Source organism: Oncorhynchus mykiss, chromosome 8 (assembly GCF_057628025.1).
Source record: "Oncorhynchus mykiss isolate SJ-2025 chromosome 8, ASM5762802v1, whole genome shotgun sequence".
NCBI classification, from domain to species: Eukaryota; Metazoa; Chordata; class Actinopteri; order Salmoniformes; family Salmonidae; genus Oncorhynchus; species Oncorhynchus mykiss.
The window spans coordinates 39,434,026-39,453,963 of record NC_143029.1 but is presented as its reverse complement, the minus strand read 5'-3'; the positions used below and the strand labels follow the sequence as shown (position 1 = coordinate 39,453,963).

The 19,938-nt window shown below is 41.3% G+C and overlaps 1 protein-coding gene across 1 annotated transcript in view; it reads right to left on the bottom strand.

Moving 5' to 3' along the window:
• The window catches only part of adgb (androglobin), a 118,349-nt gene that overhangs the window by 97,856 nt on the left and 555 nt on the right, over positions 1–19,938 (bottom strand). The window contains exons 2-7 of the mRNA XM_036985453.2: positions 18,303–18,462; positions 14,696–14,788; positions 13,655–13,726; positions 13,279–13,461; positions 7,554–7,693; positions 1,361–1,447 (exon numbers count right to left, since the gene is read on the bottom strand). Coding sequence (XP_036841348.2) covers positions 1,361–1,447; positions 7,554–7,693; positions 13,279–13,461; positions 13,655–13,726; positions 14,696–14,788; positions 18,303–18,462 — 735 coding nt within the window. The remainder of the gene's footprint in view (positions 1–1,360; positions 1,448–7,553; positions 7,694–13,278; positions 13,462–13,654; positions 13,727–14,695; positions 14,789–18,302; positions 18,463–19,938) is intronic.

Here is a 19,938-nt window from a genome sequence, read left to right as displayed (position 1 = left end):
ATGATTTACTGTCGGCATGACACAGGACTGATGGTAGCGCTCACCTTGTCTTCTCCGGACAAGCTTTTTCTGGATTCCCCAAACAATCGGAAAGGGGATTCATCAGAGAAAATGACTTTACAACAGTCCTCAGCAGTCCAATCCCTGTACCTTTTGCAGAATATCAGTCTGTCCCTGATGTTTTTCCTGGAGAGAAGTGGCTTTTTTGCTGCCCTTCTTGACACCAGGCCATCCTCCAAAAGTCCTCGCCTCACTGTGCGTGCAGATGCACTCACACCTGCCTGCTGCCATTCCTGAGTAAGCTCAGTACTGGTGGTGCCCCGATCTCGCATCTGAATCAACTTTAGGAGATGGTCCTGGCGCTTGCTGGACTTTCTTAGGCGCCCTGAAGCCTTCTTCACAACAACAATTGAACCGCTCTTCTTGAAATTCTTGATCATCTTTTTTTAAACTGAAGCAAACGGAATGAAACAGGGATGGACCTACCTGAATTTGTCCAAGAGAAACTCGTTAAAGTCACAAAACACAACATTTTGGAACTGTTTAGACTAATGATTACACCCAAGATCAGCTAGATGCAGGCAAGAGTGTGCAAGGCGGTATTGAATGTGTCGCAGTCTGTCACCTTGATTACTCCAATTTGTCTCTTGACCTGTGCACCTACATTATAAACTGTAATTTGTAGGCTAGGTTGTAACAACCTCATTATGGGTATAGGGGAAATTAGAGTATCATGTAGTAGCCTAAACCTATCAATGTTACATTGAGCTGGGGGAATTTAATATGAATAACAGTCATCCAATATGCTGTAATTGAAAAAACAAAATGTGTCCTCCTTCATCTTAAATGGTACCGGCCACCACTGGTGTGTGTGTGTGTTCCCAGCCCAATCCAGGTTTAATATGGAGAAAATTACAATGGGACCTCCCACAGCCCCTCGACCCCTGTAGAACAGTCACACTAACACTAGCCTGGTGGGTGTCTGTATGTCTGTGTGTGCCTCAGCACCCTGACTGTGTTGGCTGATAGGGGTCCACTAACAACAGCTAACCTGCTGAGGTGGTGAGAACAACACTCTCCTGCTTCCCCGTACACAGTTTAATCAAGAGGAGGTAAGACCCTGCACTGCAGTCCCTCACTGTATCCACTTTAGGCTGCAGGTACCAGGCATTATAGGTCAAAATGGACTGCTTGGTTTTTAACAACATCAGAGATTATTCTATTGTATAAATCAATGGTCTAATAAAGTGTGGATGTGAAAAACTAAAGCTACAAGATGAGGATAACCCTACTTCAATGAACAGAAAGAGAACAGGAAGAATAGATGAGAAGAGAAGAGATAAGTGGATGATGACCCTACTGTAGAGGGATGAGTTCAGGGATCCATCCGGTCAGAGCATGGATGACAGTGAACTCTCCCAGCTCCTTCCTCTGTCCCGACACCACACTGCAACACAAACACACATATACTGTACACACACATTACACCACAATGTACAAAACACACATTAGGAAACCACTGCTAAATTGACTACTATAGTTCCGGCTAACACACACACACACACACACATATTCACAGTATCACAGCAGGGAGATTTGACCTAGCAGCAATTGGATGGGATAGTCAGAGACAGACAGTGGCTTCTCAGGCTTACAGAGGAAAAGTAATTTCATGCTTGATTGTTTATGAAATACACAAACACAGAAGTTGATTTCAGAGAAACCCTGGGAATTCCATTATATGATCTGTGTGTGTGTGTGTGTGTGTGTGTGTGTGTGTGTGTGTGTGTGTCTGATTGTTGGGGTGTGTGTGTGTGTGGGTGTACAGGTGTCCTGCTAGTGTTTTTGAACTGAAACAGATGTTTGTGTGTCTAATTGCACCTCATGGGACACTGTGCCCAACCTGTTCAGTAGACAGTAATGAATAGCAAAATGAAAGTTGATCAATGTTTACTGTGTGGCCTTACTCACTATCTGACACTGAAAAACTATAAACCATCCTAAAATTGCTACTGAGCTCCATACTATGCTCCACTGTGATTTCTATAAAAAGCACACCAACAAAAATGGATATGGAAGATTCAAGATTAAGACTATGCTTTTTACGACAGACACATGGTAAAAAGTTTTCAGAGCTTTATCTTCTTTGAACTTTCACTGGGGGTTATAAAAGATTCACAAGCAGAGAGAAACCTGATTTCCTGGATGAGATGAAACATTTATGTCCCAACCTTTGACAACCATAAAACTACAACATACAGTAAATCCGACAATTACATGCACGCACAAGCCACCAAATTGTAGAGTGACAGACCGGGGAATTGACCCACTGTGTCTGTTTCTACAATGCCAACAAAATAGCCCAGCAGTGTGTGTGTGTGTGTGTGTTTGTGTGTGTTGCTGTAGTGCTTTGTTTACTTACCTTCCCCATCATGTACAGTAATAAAGTCCTCTGTAAACATATGGGGAGGTGTACTGGGGCTGAAATGAATGGCCTAAGGTGATCTAGCGGTCTAAGCCACCTCCCCTGGTGCCAGTGTTTCCCCAAGCATGTTTCTTCAGAAGCGGTGGCAAAGGTAATATTTGTTGGGGTTAGAACGACTGTATGAAGGTCACTTCCGGTGACTTTTTAATAGGACAATCTACTCCAAAATGCATGAAAATGTCATTATGTTGACACCATCAGAAAAATACTGCAACAGATGAGACCACCTGCCTTGTAGGGAGGTGAGGGGCAAGTGTTGGTTGTGTGCTCGTGGCTCTCATTTTCCGCCACTGCTCATTCGGTTTTTCCACAAATAAACAGTACCAGTCAAAAGTTTGAACACACCTACTCATTCAAGGGTTTTTATTTATTTGTATTATGTAGAATAATAGTGAAGACATCAAAACTATGAAATAACACATATGGTATCATGTAGTAACCAAAAAAAGTGTTAAAAAAATCTAAATATATTTTATATTTGAGAATCTTCAAATGGCCACCCTTTGCCTTGATGACAGCTTTGCACACTCTTGGCATTCTCTCAATCAGCTTCCTGAGGAATGTAAAGCACCCTAACACCATCACACCTTCTCCTCAAAGCTTCACACATGCAGAGATCCTAGGCAGTTGGACTCATCAGACCAAAGGACAGATTTCCACCGGTCTAATGTCTATTGCTCGTGTTTCTTTGCTCAAGCAAGTCTCTTCTTATTATTGTTATCCTTTAGTAGTGGTTTCTTTGCAGCAATTCGACCATGAAGGCCTGATTCACGCAGTCTCTGAATAGTTGACGTTGAGATGTGTCTGTTACTTGAACTCTGGTAACTCTAATAAACATATCCTCTGCAGCAGAGGTAACTTTGGGTCTTCCTTTCCTGTGGCGGTCCTCAGTTTCATCATAGCGCTTGATGGTTTTTGCGACTGCACTTGAAGAAACGTTCAAACTTCTTGAAATGTTCCGCATTGACTGACCTTCATGTCTAATGATGGACTGTCATTTCTCTTTGCTTATTTAAGCTGTTCTTGCCATAATATGGACTTGGTCTTTTACCAAATAGGGTTATCTTCTGTAGAGTGAGCAAAGCTGTGGTGCCTAGTGGTGAGAGCGTTGGACTTGTAACCGAAAGGTTGCAAGATCGAATCCCCGAGCTGACAAGGTCAAATCTGTTGTTTTCCCCCTGAACAACGCAGTTAACCCACTGTTCCTAGGCCATCATCGAAAATAAGAATTTGTTCTTAACTGACTTGTCTAGTTAAACTAACTGTCTAGTTAAAAAAAAAAAACATTTAAATATATTTTGATTTGTTTAACACTTTTTTGGTTACTTAACTCAGCAAAAAAAGAAACGTCCCCTTTTCAGGACCCTGTCTTCCAAAGATAATTTGTAAAAATCCAAATAACTTCACAAATCTTCATTGTAAAGGGTTTAAACACCATTTCCCATGCTTCTTCAATGAATCATAAACAAATAATGAACATGCACCTGTGGAACGGTCGTTAAGACACTAACAGCTTACAGACGGTAGGCAATTAAGGTCACAGTTATGAAAACGTAGGACACTAAAGAGGCCTTCTACTGACTGAAAAACACCAAAAGAAAGATGCCCAGGGTCCCTGCTCATCTGCATGAATGTGCCTTAGGCATTCTGCAAGGAGGCATGCAGATGTTGCCAGGGTAATAAATTGCACCTGCACAGGATCGGTACATCCGAACATCACAGCTGGTTGACAGGTACAGGATGGCAACAACAACTGCCGAGTTACACCAGGAATGCACAATCCCTCAATCAGTGCTCAGACTGTCCGCAATAGGCTGAGAAAGGCTGGACTGAGGGCTTGTAGACTTGATGTAAGGAAGGTCCTCACCAGACATCACCGGCAACAATGTCGCCTATGGGCACAAACCCACCGTCGCTGGACCAGACAGGACTGGCAAAAAGTGCTCTTCACTGACGAGTCGCGGTTTTGTCTCACCAGGGGTGATGGTCGGATTCACGTTTATTATCGAAGGAATCAGCGTTCCACCGAGGCCTGTACTCTGGTGGAACGCTTTGGAGGTGGAGGGTCCGTCATGCAGCATTTAATGCAGCTGGTGGCCACTCCAGATACTGACTGTTACTTTTGATTTTAACCCCCGCTTTGTTCAGGGACACATTATCCAGTTCTGTTAGTCACATGTCTGTGGAACTTGTTCAGTTTATGTCTCAGTTGTTGAATATTGTTATGTTCATACAAATATTTACACGTCAAGTTTGCTGAAAGTAAACACAGTTGACAGTGAGAGGACGTTTATTTTTTTGCGAGTTTACATGATTCCATGTGTTATTTCATAGTTTTGATGTCTTCACTATTATTCTACGATGTACAAAATAGTAAAAATAAAGAAAAACCCTTGAATGAGTAGGTGTGTCCAAACTTTTCACTGGTTCTGCATGTTAAAACTTGTCATTGATCTTAAATGGTTTAGTGCAAGATTTTGATAATTAAGCCATTTTTCTACTTACTCAGTCAGATTAACTAATGGGTACCATTATTTATGTCTCTGTGTGCAGTTTGAAGGAAGTTGAAGGTAGTTTTGCGAGACACTGCTAACTAGCATTAGCACAATGACTGGAAGTCAATGGGAATGTGTAGACTTTAATCATTGTGCTAATGCTAGTTCGTAATTGCGCCAACACTAGTTAGAAACTTTCTTTAAACTGCACATAGACATAAAAATGGTATCCATGAGTTCATTTGACTCTGTAACTAGAAAAAGTGCTTAATTGCCAATCGCATAAATATATATAGAAATAAATAAAAATAATTATAATTTTATTTTTATTTTTTAATTTTACCCCTTTTTCTCCCCAATTTCGTGGTATCCAATTCTTTAGTAGCTACTATCTTGTCTCATCGCTACAACTCCCGTACGGGCTCGGGAGAGACGAAGGTTGAAAGTCATGCGTCCTCCGATACACAACCCAACCAAGCCGTACTGCTTGCATCCAACCCACAGCACGAATCCAACCCGGAAACCAGCCGCACCAATGTGTCAGAGGAAACACCGTGCACCTGGTAACCTTGGTTAGCGAGCACGGCGCCCGGCCCGCCACGTGAGTCACTGGTGCGCGATGAGACAAGGATATCCCTACCGGCCAAACCCTCCCTAAACCGGACGACGCTAGGCCAACTGTGCGTCAGCCCACGGACCTCCCGGTCGCGGCCGGTTACGAGAGAGCCTGGGCACAAACCCAGAGTCTCTGGTGGCACAGCTGGCGCTGCAGTACAGCGCCCTTACCCACTGCGCCATCAGGGAGGCCCCCAAATGTTATTTATTATGACTATTTTGTCTGCAACGATTTAGCAGCAGCTGCAGCATGGGTTCGATTCCGGACTACTGGAAATTCAGTACACTCTCCATCTTCCCACTCTACTTCTGTCCTATCCAATAATTAAAAGAGAAGGAAAAAAATGAAAAAAATGGAAAAAAATGAATGTGAGTTGTGCTTTCTAAGCACCGTGGTAGTACTATGGACTGATAATAGGGTGTGTGCCAGGGGAGAACGGCTACCACCTCAATGCCGACTTTGGTACTGCAGACATTGTTTCAAGATGGAAAAATTGTAATCTTTGTGGTCAATCTTTGTGTACATATTTTTTTGGGGGGGGACAATCATGGTGCCAATAATTGCTTCTAATACACCAGATGTATGTCCTTGAACTGATTGATAAAAAATATTTAAAAATTGCACACGGAAGAAGTTAAGGATAATTTAGTTGCTGATAGCAGCCTGCGGTACCCAGTTTGGCCTTCATCTAGAGATACTCAATGAGAGAGGGCAACACAGAGCCTGCAACGTCGCTTCCTGGAGTAGCTCAAACTGCGCATGTTATGTCTCCATGAGACGCCGTCTTAACCGACTTCAATGCGGTATTGAGTCTTCACATAGGAATGAAATAAATACTACAGTTTACTATAGAATACTACAGTACTTACTATAGAATTCTGTAGTAAACTGTAGTATACTGTAGAATACTATACTACACTAGTATCCTTCGATCACATGTAGTACTTACTATAGCATTTTGTAGTATACTGTAGAATAGTAATAGTACAGTATAATCCACGAAAAAACACTGTTGTAAACACTACAGTAATTTCAGCAAAAAAACAACACTTTTTTAACTATGGTAAATACAACAGTATTTCATTTGCCCATTTCTCCAGTAGGTGGTTTCCACAACAAGAAAGCTTCTACTTCTATGTCAAAGATAATACAATAAATGCACTATAGTAAATACTACAGTGATATCAGAAATATCTGAAAAAAACACAACAGTAAATACTGCAGTATATTACAATCCACAAAAACACTACAATAAATACTCCAATTCGCAAAAACACTACATTAGTTACAATAATATGGACTACAGTTTGTTTTACAACAGTATTCATATTATAGCTAGTGGCAATATGTGACTTTTTGTGAGACCCAATTCACATAGAAGTATAGATATATTGTTATTCTTGAAAGCAAGTCTAAGAAGCAGTAGATCTTTTCTATGTCCACTATTTATATGCTTCCCATTCTTAAGTTTTGTTTTTGTGTCTTTTACTTTCGGTTTTGTACACCAGCTTCAGGCCTCTGCAACAATATTTTTGGTTATGGAAAATATATTTCACAGCGGTTTAGATGGTACAATGATTCTCATCACATAAACTGAAATGGTGGAGCAATTTCTGCATAGTGCAACTTTAACTGTAAATACTACAATATTCTACAGTTTACTAAAGTAAATGCTACAGTATTCACTGCAGTGTTTCTGCAGAATTTGGTCCGCCAAAACTACAGCCAATACAACAGTAAAGTCTGCAAAAACACAAGTGAATACTATAGTATTTATACCAGAGTATACTATAGTATTTTATCATATGGGTGGTGTCACTTGATCGATGGCTTTGTCAATTCATATATACAGTCATTGGTTTGTGCCCCCCCCCCAGTATTGAAGTTGATTGTTGGTTTGTGTCCCCTCTAGGGTGGTTGAGAGGTTTCAGTAGGATTTAACTATGGTTGAACTCACTCTGTGTTGGCCAGTTTAATGACGGCCTTGGCCAGCAGCATGGGCCACAGCTCTGATTGGTTGGTGGTGGCAGGAAGCAGCAGGTTGTTGTCCTCATCAAACGGCAACGCATCGTCCACCATGATCTTCCTCCAGCAACCCTGACAGAAGGGGAAGAAAAAAAAAGTGAACAGATGAGGGAACAATAGAGCGAGAGGAGGAGGGGAGAAAGAAGGCAAGGAAGAGAGAGCGACAGAAATTGGAAATTGACAGAGCACAGTGAGTTTCATTTACCAGCCCATTACAGTAACAATACTTTCCGTGTATCGTTCTTTATTCTTTAGATTTGATTAATAGGCTGGATATAATCTCATTTCCACTGACCAGGCAGTCAATGTTGAGACAACGGCAGAATATGGGAGTGTTGACTTCAATCGATTTGCTGTTTAAAACAAGAATGACTGGTCTGTACTAGCGCTGTGTAGGCATCTATTGTCCATTTGTCATTTAGGTACTGTATTTGATAGTAGCACCCTTGAGTATGATTCACACACACCAGAGAGCATTACCACAGTTATTAAATACAGATGGGAAGAGATGAAAAAGCGGTGAGCTGGGACTCACTCAGCACAAATGCCAAGTGAAAATCTTCCTAGGAACCCCATGTAATTTTTCATTCATATAGCTAACCTATTTAGCGATTGAAGATGGACATTCCTACTCCCACCATTCCATTTACCCTGCCTCTCGCCTTCTAGGAATCCATATGCTCTCTTCAACCCAGTGGCAGACAGGCAGCCCCTCAGTGTTCTCCATGTCCACTGGCTGTCTGTGGGAGTCACAGTGTTATACAGTGACAGGCAGCTTCAGTCTTTAGACGCACGGTGTAATCTGACTGACTGATCACAGCTGTGCCGCTCTCTCTCTCTGTCTCACTGTCCCCCCCCATCCTAATCATCGCCCTCAGGAGCTGCTCAACCTTTCTGCAGATGAGACTGGACAGGGTGTGAAGGAGCTAACTTCATTAAGAGAGAGGGAGAGAGGGCAGAGGAGTATGTGAAAGAAAGGGCGGGAGAAAGGGTGGAAAAAGAGAGATAAACAAGGAGAGAGAGGGGAAAAGAGTGAGAGGGGACGAGAGAGCGAGAAAGAGACGGGAATAGAGAACGAAAGAGAGGGTATGGCATATTATGTCTCCTTATCCATCTGTTAGCATGCTAGTTTTGGCACGGGAGCTGCTAACTCCAATCTTGTCAGCCTGCCCAGTGAGTTTAACTGTTACATTATCTCGTCCTCCTATGCTTCTATACCTCACAATCTCTTTGTTATTGTTGTGATTGATACGCTTATGTTCCAAAACATCTCTTTTGATTTAAACAAATGGAATATGCCTATCTTCACCAGCCGAGAACTGTAGACAAACAGAATACAAGTTGAAGAAATACTCCTGAAGACTATTTGCAAATACAGTCTCATAACTGTGAGCATCATCACAGAGCAAACACAGAGAAAACAAAGTGTGGTAGACTTACAGTGCCTTCAGAAAGTATTCATATCCCTTGACTTATTCCACATTTTGTTGTGAATTCAAAATGGATACATTCTACACACAATACCCCATAACGAGACAGTGAAAACATATTTTTAGAACATTTTGCAAATGTATTGAAAATGAAGTACAGAAAAATCTCATTTACATAAGTTCACACACCCCTGAGTTATTACTTTGTAGAGGAACATTTCTGAGTAAGTGTCAAGAGCTTTGCACACCTGGATTGTACAACATTTGCGGATTATTATTTTCTAAATTCTTCAAGCTCTGTCAAATTGGTTATTGATCATTGCTAGACACCCATTTTCAGGTATTGCAATAGTTTTTCAAGAAGTTTTAAGTCAAAACTGTAACTTGACCACTCAGGAAAATTCACCGTCTTCTTGGTAAGCAACTCCAGTTTAGATTTGTGTTTTAGGTTATTGCCCTGCTAAAAGGTGAATTAATTTCCCAGGTGTCTGGTGGAAAGCACACTGAACCCAATTTTTCTCTAGGGTTTTGCCTGTGCTTACAGTAGCTCCGATCTGTTTCTTTTTTATACTGAAAAACTCCCCAGCCATCAATGACTACAAGCATAACCATAACATGATGCAACCACCACTGCACTGTGCTTGAAAAATATGGAAAGTGGTACTCAGTAATGTGTTTGATTACACATTTGTCCTAACACTTTGTAGTCGGAACAAAAGTGAATTGCTTTGCCACATTTTTTGTAATATTACTTTAGTGCAGGGGTGGGCAATTCCAGTCCTCGAGGGCCTGATTGGTGAAATAGTTTTCCCCCAGCCCCAGCTAACACACCTGACTCCAATAATCACCTAATCATGATCTGCAGTTTAGAATGCAATTTGATTAATCAGCTGTGTTTGCTATGGATGTAGAAAAAGTGTGAAGCCAATCAGGCCCTCGAGGACTAGAGTTGTCCACCCCTGCTTTAGTGCCTTTTATTCTGTACAGGCTTCCTTCTTTTCACTGTCATTTAGGTTAGTATTGTGGACTAGGTACAAAATGTTGTTGATCCATCCTCAGTTCTCTCCTATAACAGCCATTAAACTCAAACTGTTTTAAAGTCACCATTGGCCTCAATGTGAAATCCCTAACCGGTTTCGTTCCTCTCCGGTAACTGAGTTAGGGAGGAGGCCTGCAACTTTGTAGTGACTGGGTGTATTGATACACCATCCAAAGTGTAATTAATAACTTCCCCACACTCAAAGGAATATTCAATGTCTGCTTTTTTTTTTTTACCCATCTACCAATAGGTGCCCAAATTTGCAAGGCATTGGAAAACCTCCCTGGTCTCCGTGGTTGAATCTGTGTTTGAAATTCACTGCTCTTCTGAGGGGCCTTACAGATCATTGCACTGTATATGTGGGGTACAGATGAGATGAGAGATGAGGTAGTCATTATTGCACACAGAGTGAGTCCATGCAACTTATTATGGGACCTGTTGTGAACATTGTTAGTCCTGAACTTATTTATGCTTGCCATAAAAAATGTATTATTGACTCAAGACATTTCAGCTTTTCATTTTTAATTAATTTGTAAAACAAATATTTAAAAAAAATATATACTTTGACATTATGGGGTATTGTGCGTAGGCGAATGACCCCAAAAAAATCGCGATTTAATCCCTTTCAAATTCAAGCTGTAACACAACAAAATGTGGAAAAAGTCAAGGAGTTTGAATACTTTCTGCGGGCACTGTATCAGTGGAGGCTAGTGGGAGGAGCTACAGAGCCTTGCGAAAGTATTCGGCCCCCTTGAACTTTGCAAACTTTTGCCACATTTCAGGCTTCAAACATAAAGATATACAACTGTATCATTTTGTGAAGAATCAACAACAAGTGGGACACAATCATGAAGTGGAACGACATTTATTGGATATTTCAAACTTTTTTAACAAATCAAAAACGGAAAAATTGGGCGTGCAAAATTATTCAGCCCCTTTACTTTCAGTGCAGCAAACTCTGTCCAGAAGTTCAGTGAGGATCTCTGAATGATCCAATGTTTACCTAAATGACTAATGATGATAAATACAATCCACCTGTGTGTAATCAAGTCTCCGTATAAATGCACCTGCACTGTGATAGTCTCAGAGGTCCGTTAAAAGCGCAGAGAGCATCATGAAGAACAAGGAACACACCAGGCAGGTCCGAGATACTGTTGTGAAGAAGTTTAAAGCCGGATTTGGATACAAAAAGATTTCCAAAGCTTTAAACATCCCAAGGAGCACTGTGCAAGCGATAATATTGAAATGGAAGGAGTATCAGACCACTGCAAATCTAGCAAAAGACCTGGCCGTCCCTCTAAACTTTCAGCTCATACAAGGAGAAGACTGATCAGAGATGCAGCCAAGAGGCCCATGATCACTCTGGATGAACTGCAGAGATCTACAGCTGAGGTGGGAGACTCTGTCCATAGGACAACAATCAGTCGTATATTGCACAAATCTGGCCTTTATGGAAGAGTGGCAAGAAGAAAGCCATTTCGTAAAGATATCCATAAAAAGTGTCGTTTAAAGTTTGCCACAAGCCACCTGGGAGACACACCAAACATGTGGAAGAAGGTGCTCTGGTCAGATGAAACCAAAATTGAACTTTTTGGCGGCAATGCAAAACGTTATGTTTGGCGTAAAAGCAACACAGCTGAACACACCATCCCCACTGTCAAACATGGTGGTGGCAGCATCATGGTTTGGGCCTGCTTTTCTTCAGCGGGGACAGGGAAGATGGTTCAAATTGATGGGAAGATGGATGGAGCCAAATACAGGACCATTCTGGAAGAAAACCTGATGGAGTCTGCAAAAGACCTGAGACTGGGACGGAGATTTGTCTTCCAACAAGACAATGATCCAAAACATAAAGCAAAATCTACAATGGAATGGTTCAAAAATAAACATATCCAGGTGTTAGAATGGCCAAGTCAAAGTCCAGACCTGAATCCAATCGAGAATCTGTGGAAAGAACTGAAAACTGCTGTTCACAAATGCTCTCCATCCAACCTCACTGAGCTCGAGCTGTTTTGCAAGGAGGAATGGGAAAAAAATTCAGTCTCTCGATGTGCAAAACTGATAGAGACATACCCCAAGCGACTTACAGCTGTAATCACAGCAAAAGGTGGCGCTACAAAGTATTAACTTAAGGGGGCTGAATAATTTTGCACGCCCAATTTTTCAGTTGTTGATTTGTTAAAAAAGTTTGAAATATCCAATAAATGTCGTTCCACTTCATGATTGTGTCCCACTTGTTGTTGATTCTTCACAAAAAAATACAGTTTTATATCTTTATGTTTGAAGCCTGAAATGTGGCAAAAGGTCGCAAAGTTCAAGGGGGCCGAATACTTTCGCAAGGCACTGTATAGGAGGATGGTCTAATTGTAATGGCTGGAATGGAATCAATTCAACGGTATCAAACACATCAAACATATGGAAACCACATCTTTGACTCTGTTCCGTTATTCCATTCCAGCCACTACAATGAGCCCATCCTCCTATAGCTCCTCCCACCAGCCTCCACTGCAATCTATGTATCATCATACCTCATACCGACGACTGACATTGCTTTGGAATTACCCCACCATACAGGAAGACCCATAGCATGACTGAGTGCCACCGCCTTGCTGTCATAAAGGTGTCCCACAGTGATATCCTGAGGCAGATGACTCCTGTTAAACCTTATCAATTCATTGGACGATTTGCAAAGCCTCCTCATATTAACAAAGCAGCGAGACTGATTGATTCGTGCCTGAGTGGATGTGGCTGGACTGCTTCTGCGTCCTCCATTCTCTGTGCAGCCCTCTGAAATGAATTATGGATTGTCTTTATCTCCTAGGTGCACCGGTGGAAATGAGCTGACAATGTTTGTGTCTTAGCAACCTCAGGGTATGAGAGACGTTCAGACATGATTTAACATGGTAAGAACATGAAGGTGAATGAAAACATTTGGAAGCTACAAATATAGTCTAATTTACTGTATCTCGCAAAGTGGAAAACATTCCATGCTAATAACACGATACCCTATAGGACGGAGCAGGTTCACAGGAGCAGTTTCACAGTCCCAGATTAACGGACCCAGATTAAGCCTATATTCCTGGACTAAAAAGTGCCCTCAATGAAGACTGAGTCCAGGGGTACTGCAGGGTTAAACTGGGTTGGAGAAACTATGCCTATAATCTGTTTTGAATACCCCTATCACTCACCATCCAGTAGAGTTTGACCACGTACTTCCCATAGACGTTATAGAGAGGCATGTGGCCCTTGACCACCTTACACAGGGAGTAGATGTGTTCCCAAGGCTTCCAGACGTCAGACCCCTGCTCTACTGACGTCCCATTATAGATCTTCCACACTATGTAGATTTCACTCACTATCCACCTGAAGAGCTGGGAAGAGGGACATGATGGAAAAAACAAAACAATCAATTGATCAATGACTAAGTGACTTTAAATTAACCAAATCAATCACATGATCTAGGGTCCCTCCATTACTGTCCATCAGAAATCACTGTTAGATGACAACAGTATGATAAGCCTTTATGAAAAGGTAAGTAAAGTAAAGTGTGTGGAGAGCGCATACCTCACTGCAGAGCAGATGTTCATTGGCTGCGGTCAGGTCAAATGATGATTCGTTCTCCACTATTACCGGAGGCTAGTATAAAATGCATGAGATGTTTTGAACTTGGGAACAAAACAATGGAAACAGTGCATTTCTATGATGCATCAAACATCCCCTTTTCCCACTTCTAAAGTGATGGATGCCTGAGCTCTGTGCAGTCAACAATGTTCTGAAAGTTACTGAACTGCAAAATTAAACATTACACAGACACATTTTGTAAAGCGGCGTTGGGAAGTTTACTAGATTACCCTCTGAAAAACAGGTTACCCACGTAAAATTGAAATATTCATGAAACTCAATCATTTTACTTTTCAAATATGCTTTGCAAAAAGACTCCACCATAGTTTATCCAGGATTCCCCAAGAGGACATGCTTGCAATGAATATTGGATTAGGGAGTTAAGATAAGAGACTCCAACAGACCACTAATCAAATACGAATTAAAAGACCACCGATCGTGAAGAGAGAGCCTTCAAGGGAGATTATATTTTTTTCTTCTCTCTCACTCCATCCATGGAGAGCCCTTCCATTGTCATGGAAACCGTACATAACAACCCACACCTCAACTATTTCCGTCAATTAGGGGGTTCTAGAATAGGATGGTGGAGAGTGGAAGGAAGAAACAGAACAGCTGTGCTTAATTGGGTATTCCTGTGCGTTTCCTTTTATACAGAATTAATGAAACGTTCTTCACATTGTTGAGTGGAAGAAACAGCAAGCTTAATTACTCAGTGTTGCACAGACAAACAGAGTTACTTTTTGTTAACAGCCATACATTTCGGCACACTACCTGATAAGATGGCCCTGAGTGGTCTGGCTATATATGGCACTCGGCTGAAATGTGTCATACACTGTACATGTAGCTTAGTATAGTGGAACATTCTGTTCTTGTGCAGTCTCTTTGCAGTGTCGACTTTAAGGCGGAAGTCTGTATGATGAAAAGGATATACTGAAGGCTGTGTGACACACCATCCAAGACCATGTCCTGAAGAAGTACCCTTACCTTGGTGAGTATGTGCTCTGAAGGGCGCTTCCATGAGTGCACTTTCAGCAACAGAGGCAGCTCGACCTTTCCCTCTGGATCCTCAAAGAATGGCTGTGGACAAAGAGTGATAAATAAAAAAGTATACCAGTTTCATTGAAGGACCAAAAAACTGACAACTGTGCCTATAGACTACGAAATAGTTGGGAAGAGATTTGCGATGTACCGATACCATGGCACATTGTTTATTAACTGATACGCTAAACGTCGGATTCAAAACATTACTATACAAAATTCTTGCAACTAATAGAATGTTATGTAGAGTTGAAGTCGGAAGTTTAAATACACCATAGCCAAATACAATTAAAAACTCTGTTTTTCACAATTCCTGACATTTAATCCAAGTAAAAATTCCCTGTTTTAGGTCAGTTAGGATAACCACTTTATTTTAAGAATGTGAAATGTCAGAATAATAGTAGAGCGAATGATTTATTTCAGATTTGATTTATTTCATCACATTTCCAGTGGGTCAGAAAATTACATACACTCAAATAGTATTTGGTAGCATTGCTTTTAAATTGTTTAACTTGGGTCAACATTACGGGTTGCCTTCCACAAGCTTCCCACAATAAGTTTGGTGAATTTTGGCAGATTCCTCCTGACAGAGTTGGTGTAACTGAGTCAGGTTTGTAGGCCTCCTTACTCACACACCCCTTTTCAGTTCTCCCCACAAATCTTCTATTGGATTGAGGTCAGGGATTTGTGATGGCCACTTCAATACCTTGACTTTGTTGTCCTTAAGCCATTTTGCCATACATTTGGAAGTATGCTTGGGGTTATTGTCCATTTGGAAGACCCATTTGCGACAAAGCTTTAACTGATGTCTTGAGATGTTGCTTCAATATCTCCACATAATTGTACCTCCTCATGATGCCATCTATTTTGTGAAGTGCACCAGTCTCTCCTGCAGCAAAGCAACCCCACAACATGATGCTGCCACCCCCCTGCTTCACGGTTGGGATAGTGTTCTTTGGCTTGCAAGCATCCCCATTTTTCCTCCAAACATAACGATGGTCATTATGGCCAAAGAGTTCTATTTTTGTTTCATCAGACCAGAGGACATTTCTCCAAAAACTACGATCTTTGTCCCCATGTGCAGTTGCAAACCGTAGTCTGGCTTTTTTATGGTGGTTTTGGAGCAGTTGCTTCTTGCTGAGCGGCCTGTCAGGTTATGTCGCTATAGGACTCGTTTTACTATGGATATAGATATTTTTGTACCTGTTTCCTCCAGCATCGTCACAAGTTCCGTTGCTGTTGTTCTGGGGTTGATTTGCACTTTTCGCACCAAAGTACATTAATCTCTAGGAGACAGAACGTGTTTCCTTCCTGAGCAGTATGACGGCTGAGTGGTCCCATGATGTTCATACTTGTGTACTATTGTTTGCACAGATGAACATGGTACCTTCAGACGTTTAGAAATTGCTCCCAAGGATGAACCAGACTGGTGGAGGTCTACAATTTTTTTCCTGAGGTCTTGGCTGATTTCTTTTGATTTTCCCATGATGTCAAGCAAAGAGGCACTGAGTTTTAAGGTAGGCCTTGAAATACATCCACAAGTACACCTCCAACTAACTCAAATTATGTCAATTAGCCTATCAGATGTTTCTGAAGCCATGACATCATTTTCTGGAATTTTCCAAGCTATGTAAAGGCACAGTCAACTTAGTGTATGTAAACTGGAACCCACTGGAATTGTGATACAGTGAATTATAAGTGAAATAATCTGTCTGTAAACAATTGTTGGAAAAATTACTTGTTTCATGCACAAAGTAGATGTCCTATCCGACTTGCCAAAACTATAGTTTGTTAACAAGAAATTTGTTGAGTGGTTGAAAAATTAGTTTTAATGACTCCAACCTAAGTGTATGTAAACTTCCAACTTCAACTGTACACTACCGGTCAAAAGTTTAAGAACACCTACTCATTCAAGGGTTTTTCTTTATTTTACTATTGTCTACATTTTTAGAATAACAGTGAAGACATCAAAACTATTAAATAACACATATGGAATCATGTAGTAACCGAAAAAAAAGTGTTAAACAAATCAAAATATATTGTGTATTTGAGATTCTTCAAATAGCCACCCTTTTCCCTGATGATAGCTTTGCACAGCCTATGATTCCATATGTGTTACTTCATAGTCTTAATGTCTTCAATATTATTCTACAATGTAGAAAAAAGTAAAAATATAGAAAAACCCTTGAATGAGTAGGTGTGTCTAAACTTTTGAATGGTACTGTATATACAGTGCCTTCGGAAAGTATTCAGACCCCTTGAATTTTTCCACATTTTGTTAATGGGAGACAACATTCTCTGGTCTGATGAAACCAAGATTGACCTATTTGGCCTCAATGTCAAGTGTCACGTCTGGAGGAAACCTGCCACCACCCCTACGGTGAAGCATGGTGGTGGCAGCATCATGCTGTGAGGATGTTTTTCAGCGGCAGGGACTGGGATACTAGTCATTATCGAGGCAAAGATGAATGGAGCAAAGTACAGAGATCCTTGATGAAAACCTTCTCCAGAGGACTCACTACCTCAGACTGGGGCGAAGGTTCACCTACCAACAGGACAATGACACTAAGCACACAGCCAAGACAACGCAGGAGTGGCTTCGGGACAAGTCTCTGAATTTCCTTGAGTTGCACATCCAGGGCCCACACAGGAACCCGATCGAACATCTCTGGAGAGACCTGAAAATAGCTGTGCAGCAACGCTCTCCATCCAACCTGACATACCTTGAGAGGATCTGCAGAGAAGAATGTGAGAAACTCCCCAAATGTGCCAAGCTTTTAGCGTCATACCCAAGAAGACTCAAGGCTGTAAATCGCTGCCAAAGGTGCTTCAACAAAGTACTGATTAAAGGGTCTAAATACTTGCATGAATGTGATATTTCTGTTTACTTTTAATACATTTGCAAACATTTCTAAAAACCTGTTTTTGCTATGTCATTATGGGGTATTGTATGTAGATTGATGAGGGGAAAAAACAACTTAATACATTTTAGAATACGGATGTAATGTAACAATGTGGAAAAAGTCAAGGGGTCTCTAAACTTTCTGAATGTGTATGTATGTGTATTATATTTACAAAAAATAAATATGGGGTATTGGAAATTCAGAAATGTACATTGATGAAAGCTACAATTTATATGCAGTTACCCCCAAAAAGAAAAAGAGCCAAAGAAACTCAGGTTGATGTTTATTATCATGAGTCTTGTCCTGGAGCGATTTTTCTTAGATAGGCCAGCTGCAAAGTCAACATTGGCTATATTGTAAAAACTCAAACAAAAATGAGCTTGTTGGTCTTAATTTAAGGTTAGGGTTAGGCATTAGGGTAAGCAGCGTGGTTAACAGTTAAAGTTTTAAATCTGATTTTATGACTGAGGCTGTACCAGCTTGTACACATTCTGCAGAGCTGCCTCCAGAACAAGATTCATGACAAAAAAAATGCTAACCTGCCAAAGAAACATGAGGCACTGCAGGCTACAGTATCTATGAAATCAATCCATAGATGGATAGCCTTGATCCTGTAGGAATTTCACTAGGCCCAATCCATCAATACTCACCAAAAATGGACTCTTCCCCATCTTTCCATCCTTAGCGCCCTTGGCCCCATCCCATTTCTCTGTGTTGACCTCTGCCTCACTCCACTCCGGCCAGATGGGGTAGCGGCATCTCCTCAGCTCTCCTGGGCCCTCTGAGGCACTAGCCACCAGGGACGATGCTCTAGGGTGTAACCACAAACAAGCATGATTCAGGTTTGACACCAATAAACAGGTGCTGTGGTATCCATAAACCCAATATGAAATTAAATTGATGTCCAAATGTATCAATCCTGTTCAAGTAACTCCTCTCGTCGCTAAAGTGATTTGTAGCAGCAGGGCATAGACCTCTAGTCACAGCACTGTTTAGGCTATACATTATTATTACTACCGATACATTTTCGTTGGGTGATGCTATCGACACAATCATGCACTGACTCCCTTCCTCATACTGTCAGTAACTTGGATTGGGAGAGCCGCGGGCCAAAAAATGTCAAAGCTGGAACCCTGGCAAGTTGCCCCGTGTACAGCTTGTTCGTGAAACACAGTGGTTGTGCGCTTTCGTAAAGCGAGAGCAGAACAAGAGCCCTGAAGCTATAGATAATTAATGCCCGCGTGTAGGCTAGCTACAGAAACGCCCACAATAACAAGAAGCAGGGCTTATATAACTAGCTAGCGAGTAGGATGGTGAAAATGGGCGTTTAAATCCTGAAGTGTTTAAAATTAGGAGACCTTAGCTACTTTTTTTCTGGCTGAGGTTCAAATTTCGTGGGGCTCAAGCATAGTAGACAGACGTGACAAATCACGTAACGCAGTCGGCTACCTAGCCCCTGTCAGACGACATAATACTTTGTTCAAAACCAAGTGGGAAGGTGGTAAATACCAGTTGATGAAATCGTATGCTTTGAACTTGGCTAAGGGCCAACGAGCGGAGTCAACCCTAAACTAAAGATAAAGCTATTAGGCTTGCAAATAAATGATAGTGCTAAAAAAAACACATTAATAGATTGCATTTTAATAAAAACTGTTTTGTTGTTGCATTTAACTGCCGAAAATGCTGTTGTCGAAGTCATTTCCTTAAGAGGTGACCTGAGGTCTGCCTGCGAACCCATTTTGATATCAATTTCTTTGCACGACCCTAACATATATATATTTTTTAATTGGCGCTATGACAGTCTATTACAAATCAGTCTGACAGTATTTTTGACAGTATTTCAATCTGAAGAAAATATGGTTTGAAGTAGCCCATTAAAAGACGTTATATAGCATAGTGCCCAAGAACAGCCCTTAGCCGTGGTGTATTGGCCATATTCTAACACCTCCCGGGCCTTATTGCTAAATTATAAACTGGGTGGTCGAGCCCTGAATGCTGTTTGGCTGACAGCCATGATATATCAGACCGTATATAATCAGGTTATGACAAATCAAGTATTTTTACTGCTCTAATTACGTTGGTAACCAGTTAATAATAGCAATAAGGCACATCGGGGGTTGGTGATATATGGCCAATTTACCACGGCTAAGGGCTATTGCCAGGCACTCCGTGTTGCGTAGTGCAGAAGAACAGCCCTTAGCCGTGGTATAATGACCATATAACACACCCCCTCAGGCCTTACAGCTTAAATATACTATAGAAAGCCCCAGCAAAAATAATGGGGGG